At 37.5% G+C, this 6284-nt stretch overlaps 1 protein-coding gene across 1 annotated transcript in view; it reads right to left on the bottom strand.

Moving 5' to 3' along the window:
* Positions 1-4631, bottom strand: part of LOC103140502 (tyrosinase-like) — a 5875-nt gene extending 1244 nt beyond the window's left edge. The window contains exons 1-4 of the mRNA XM_007555688.2: positions 3717-4631; positions 2656-2872; positions 440-587; positions 171-352 (exon numbers count right to left, since the gene is read on the bottom strand). Coding sequence (XP_007555750.1) covers positions 171-352; positions 440-587; positions 2656-2872; positions 3717-4538 — 1369 coding nt within the window. The 5' untranslated portion in view covers positions 4539-4631. The remainder of the gene's footprint in view (positions 1-170; positions 353-439; positions 588-2655; positions 2873-3716) is intronic.
* Between the last annotated feature and the right edge of the window lie 1653 nt (positions 4632-6284).

Here is a 6284-nt window from a genome sequence, read left to right as displayed (position 1 = left end):
GTAGATACTTTTGAATTGCACTGTATATGTGTAAACTGATTCCTAAAACTAACTAATTCTGTAATATATTTACTAACTGTAGATGAAAATAGCTGGCATGACAGAATAAAATAAAATAAAAAAATAAAACACCGATAAAAACAATTTATTAAAATCTGAGAGGAACTTACTGGCATCCAACAAATAAGAGTACTCATATCCAAGGTCTTTGCTGGAAATAAAGTACTCTTTGTTTCTGTGCAGGGGTATAAACGGAGGCATGTGGTAATCACCGTTGTGCCCTATGGGAGCATTAGACTCCGGATACTGAGATGGAGATGGTCTGTGTCTCCTTAGCCACTGTTCATAGATACTTTAAAAGATAGAGAAAATGTAGAACCACTATTAACTGCAAAAATATGTGGTCTCAGTTTCAGGTCTGTGCGGATGCATTTCTTACCTGTCAACAAAAGCATGGTGAAGCATAAATATGGGGTCATTTGCAGAGCCCTGCACAGAGGACATAGATCCATTCATGAACACATGCAGGGCAGCATGCATACCCAAACTAGAACTGCTTCCCAACCCAGTCTGAGGGTCCCCGAATCCTGCAGAAAGAGTAATATGGGTGACTGGCGCTAGCAAAGAAAACTAGAAAACCGCAAGCTTCCTTGTTGCATCATTATCAAATAGTGTTTTTTTTGTTTTGTTTTGTTTTTTTCACATTTAGTTCTTGACTTTGGTAAAGAATCTTAACCACGGTCACTCAGAATAGACAGTTAAAACTAGTTGTTTTGAAACACTATGAAGACAAATTTTCTGTAATTTATCTTGTTTTGTTGCTGTTAAAATAATGGGTTCTTTATCATTTCAGCCAATATTGGTAAAGGACTGGTTTCACCATGGATACTGACATACTCATCAGTTTCAGCAGCTTCAATGCCTTGAACAGGTGCATGTCTCAAACCAAGCAGATTCTTCACCAGTTTCTTTTAACTGACCAATGGCGTCAAACAAAGAAGCATTGTAAATGAGCTGCTAAACTATGTTAACTAAATTAACAGTTCACTAACAGTAAACTAAAAAAAAAACAAAAAACAAATGTTGTGGATCAGAAAAGTCTAGTTTCATTAATGACAGTGAGAAAAATATGTTGATGAGCCTCTGTCATACAGACACATTAGAAATATCTGATTTTAACTGCCCTATTTAACCGCTTTCAAGTATGCTCACACTTGAACGAGCTCATGGGAAACCCTCACATTATCTGTCACAACTTAAAATGGGATTAGTTCTAAAATGTTTGCTGAAGCGCAAGTAAAAAAGTCGGATTTGCAGCTTAGGCTCTCAACAGCCTTCTTAAATGAGCATGGTGATCCAAATACATTTCTTCCTCTTTTGCATTACTGTCAGCGAACATTGCCTAAATAAATGGCCACTCTTACTGAGTACATAAGCATATGACTATGATCTAATTTAGTAATACAAGTCATATAGGAATAGTAAAAAAACGTATGCAAGTTTTGCACAATTTTTTTGTATTGGGACTTACTAATAACAGGTTTGTACCATATTTTATAGTTACTTAGATCTAAATTTAAATATATAATAACACATCAGCTTCTATATTTTTATTATTCACTTCTCAAAGTCAACTTGTAAAAGTCCACTTCCTGATCCAACATGCTGCTTAAGAAACTTCATGAGCAACAACTCTAATGGTTTTCTGTTTACCTTCATCCATCTCACCTTATATTAACTCAATATCAATAAAACCAAACCATTCCATTAAGTCTTTGTTGATAATTCACATTTTAAGAAATCCTTAAGATTCCTTTCTCCTGTTTCTACAAGAAGCAGAATAAAGAAAACTGGACTGATGTCACGTTCTACAATAAGCACTATAAAATGCATGAAGTCTGCTTTGAAAACATTTAGAAATCCAATGAAGTTGTACATAACTTCCTGTTCACCTTTGGGGCTAAGACCATCTTATCTTTTAATCCTAGCGATGTCACAGGTCAAGACTTTTTTTTTTTTTTTTTTTTTTTTTTTTTTACTTTTTTTGGCTCTTAAGCACTGTTATTGTCCAAGAAATATTTCTAATTCCAACTGATTGCAGGTCATTTTGAGCAATATGACTATCGTTAGGGCCACATGTGTTTCTTCAACCATCATGTGGGCAGCTTGTGTCTTAGGGTCACATGGGTGTCTCCCTCAGTCATAAAGTCAGATCCACCGGTCTAATGAAGATGTGGTAGGAGAGATGGAGGATTTTAAATAGCTCAGCAGCAGTGCTCCACTACACCATTTTTGCTTAATATAGGTGGTTAAAGGTTAACCACCTATATCAGATGCTTCAAAACAGAGAAAGTTAGATAACGTTCTCTGTTTTGAAGCAACTGATTATTTTATGCAGAATGGATTATCCTAGCCTATCCTAGAATGGACATTTGCTTTTGCTTGGATGTTAAACACTTATAAAAATATCAAACTTTTCTTGTTTTTTTGTTTTTTTTCCAGTGAAGAGAAAGGTCCTTCACTGCTAAGAATGATGAGTAACCTTAAGAAGAGCTTGCACTGTATATAAAAGTATGACAGCAGGATATAGATAAACAGAGAAACAGCATAAGTCAGATTGGGTGTTGGTTTTTAGTCAGGCTCTGACTGGCTGACCTTCCAGGGTATTCCTGAAGCTCATGTTGGCGGTGCGGTCCATTGCTCCAGTGTCATAGTTTGGGAGGCTGAGTGTGAACTCCACATCTGCAGAAGTTGGCAATCTTTGCACAATATTTCGATCGTGGTTTCCAGGGTTACGGCGGAGGGGGCCTTCATTTCTGGCATCACAGAGAACACCCCTGTTACTGTACTCCTCGGACTGGGAGCACAGCACCTGTTGTTGCCGAGTACAGAAAGTTAAATTGTAAACACAAACCTTTATTAGTGAACTAAACATTACTTAATCCATAATTGAGGAATAAACAGGCGGGTTTGAAACACAAATATGAGTTTCTATCTTGTGCAAATGTCCTTTCTAGAAGATTTTCTTATGAGTTTATTCCGTAAGCTCTTTCGTAAGTACACTTTTGAACTTTAAAAAAAAAAAAAGAAGAGAAACTAGCTGATTGGGATTACAAAATAAGGCTGGGTTAGTGTGAAAATCTCAATCATAACTTTGAAAGAAGGTGTTGCAGTTTTAAGATTTGTGTATTGATGGAAAAAGTTATTAAAGCAACTGGGGCCTATGTTAAAAAATAATTCCCCGGTAAATCAGCAGATGTAATGGTACAAATACTCTACAAAATGTGCTTTTGTGTTTATTTTGGGTCAGTTTACTTTGCCTTGGAACGTCTATGGATTCCATTTTTACCTCTTTTGTCTGTTATTGTTGACTTATAAAAAAAAAGTTAATCATAGTTGTTTCAAGATTTTACAAATCAAGCTATTTTTGTTTGAAATATTATGTTATTCACATGGTTGGGATATTTTTTTTCTTTTTGAAATGATAATTTCAGTTGACGAAAAAGCCAAAAAAGAGGAATTGTTCTTGTATTTCTTTTTCCCTCCTATTAGGGTAAAAATATATATATATTTTTTGAAAGAGGACTGAAGAGAGTTTCTGTTTGGCATGTATTTTAAATTTCTGTTTCGCTTGTTAGGTAAAAAAAAAAAAGACAATCACAATTATCTTTTCAAAAACATTTTTATATGAACAAAAGAAAAAAAGCATGCTTTACCTTCCAAGAGGAGAAGACAGAGCCTGGGCTGACAAGATTGAGGTCGTGGGGGCTCCGGGCCCCCATCAGCTCATCAGTGCACACGTCACAGTCCTGTGCATCTCTCCAGTCCCAGTAGGGAATGGAGAAAGTCATGTCTCCTGTCAGCTTCCTGATCTCATGTTCCCAGTGCAGCAAGTAAACACGGTGCCATGGTGGGAATGCAGGAGCCCAGTGTCCAAAGTCCACATCTCTCCAGATATTCCCTGGCCCACCTAACAGCGCATTGCGAGACACATAGTAATGCATCCAGACAAACACATCATACACAGAAACATCAGCAAACATCGGATTGGAGCCATTCTCCATCTCCCTATAGGTCCCTGTTGCAACAACATAGTCCCTGCTGATCGTCTGCTTGGCAAGATTCAGGTAAGAAATGAGTCTGTTTCTCTCAGCCCTGGTCAGGTGGAATATGTTCCGCCTGAGGGACTCTCTTCTTTCGTTGCAGGTGTCCCCAAAGTAGCCAAACTTGCAGTCCCCACAGTTAAACCCCATAAAGTTCCCTGCACACTGACAAGTCCGGTTGTAGAAAACCAAAGGCCACTTCTCTCGATCGTCCAGTCCCGAGAAGGGGTACTGCGGTCCGTCGGGCTGCTCTGAGATCTCCACATCCTCACAGGAGCCCCTGCCTGACCTGGCTCCACAGGCTGAGCCGTCCCCCTCCCACACCGGACAGCACTCCTTGGTCCGCAGGGCTTGTTGCGTTACACAAAGGCGAGGGAACTGCTGATGGGTGGGCACCAAACAAAGGATGAAAATAATAATTTTTACCCCCCACATCTCAGCAGCAAAGCTTTTCCTTTCAGAGGCGAAGCAGACACTGAGAGACGAACCAAAAACTTCCACAGTGGGAAAGTGGGAGGAATTTTCACTGAAGTTTTTGAGACCCCACTCCCCCCCCCACCCTTCCACTGCTCTCTCAGTCACATGCTATAATACCCTCGAGCTTACGTCATGAGTGGTGCAAACAGCCTGAGAAGAACCTACACATGAACTAATGAACTAATCTTCATAGTTTAAGTCAAGTAAATGTATGTATATATAGTAGCAAGGCAGTTCAAAGTGCATTATATAAAATATAACACAATAACCAAACAAACATTACGTTTTGTCCAATTCCATCATCAAACTTAGCAAGAAAAAAATAATTAGCAATATACATCAAATATAAAATCAATGTTCCAGTTATTAATAATAAAGGTCAACTCTTAATATGGGGCCAAGGTGATTTTAGCCTTGATTTAAAGGAATTCAGTGTTTCAGCTGTGTTTTGGACATTTCTGGATTTGTGGAGCATAAAAACTGAATGCTGCTCCTTTTTTACAGTTCAGATTTGTAATTGTGCGAAATATTTTCCTTTTTCCAGAGGTGTTATGTATGTAATAAGGCTGTTCTCGGGACAAGAACTGCAATTTAGCCATGGCTATAAATGCAAATGTATACAATATGTTTATTCTATATACTTGTCTAATTCCTATAGATTATTGAATTCAATCAAATTTACAGTGCCTTCAAATGTAGTTGCATCCCTTGTTTAGTCATGTTACCACAAACTTCATTGTCTCTGTGTTGGGAAATTCTATGCGATCGAGTAACCCGAATGTATGCATTACTTTGAACTGGAAGGAAAATAATAAATAAGTGGTTTTCAAAATCTTTTATTGATAAAAACCTGAAATGTATGATAAGCATCTCCACATTTCCAGAATCATTAGCATGTGCTCTGGGGTTTATTTCCATTAGATACAAGGTTGAAGTTTTATATATACTGTATATTAAACACCATTTTTGGTGGTATACTTACTAATTTTATGCTTCAGATTGTGTTGGCAGGAGCTTAACTCTCAATATATTGCCACACAGAACATCTCTGTTTGCTGTGGTTGCTCTGTAAAACTCTCCATGACAGTAGTGGGACCACAGTTTTAAATTCTGCCACAAAAACCTCACTCTGTATGCATATTTAATTTTAACATTAACGTTAATGTTAAATTAATGCATTTTTTAGTTTCAATTAACTAACACATTTACAGGCAGTGCCTAAAGAATAATAATAATAATAATAATAATAATAATAATAATAATAATAATAATAATAACTCCACAACTTTCTTTTAAGGTTTTTAGCCCTCTAAAATGACCAAAAAACCTCGGTCCAATCCTCTACATTTTCTACATTCTTCAGAAACCACTTACTCTGTCGTCACATATCACAGATACGGGACTATTCACAGCAAAGACATGAAACAAAGTCCTCACTGAGAAGCAGCTGACTTACACACAATTGCTCTGAGCGGTTCTGTGCTTTGTGATGATTCCTAAGAAGAAAAACTCAAATATCTTAACATCACTGATGCTGTCTCGTGACATTTAGTACTCAACACAGCAGCCATTGTTAAAAAGATCAGTCTGCATGAATTTGTTTATCTTGATAACACAACACATCTGCTGCCAAGTGTTTGCCACAGGGGAGCAAGTATCCTACCACTAGTGGTAGGATACCACTAGTGGTATCCTACCACTAGT

Source organism: Poecilia formosa, unplaced genomic scaffold (genome assembly GCF_000485575.1).
Source record: "Poecilia formosa unplaced genomic scaffold, Poecilia_formosa-5.1.2 Scaffold3, whole genome shotgun sequence".
Classification (NCBI taxonomy): domain Eukaryota; kingdom Metazoa; phylum Chordata; class Actinopteri; order Cyprinodontiformes; family Poeciliidae; genus Poecilia; species Poecilia formosa.
Note: the sequence above shows the minus strand (reverse complement) of the source record. Positions and strands in the feature narration are given on the sequence as shown.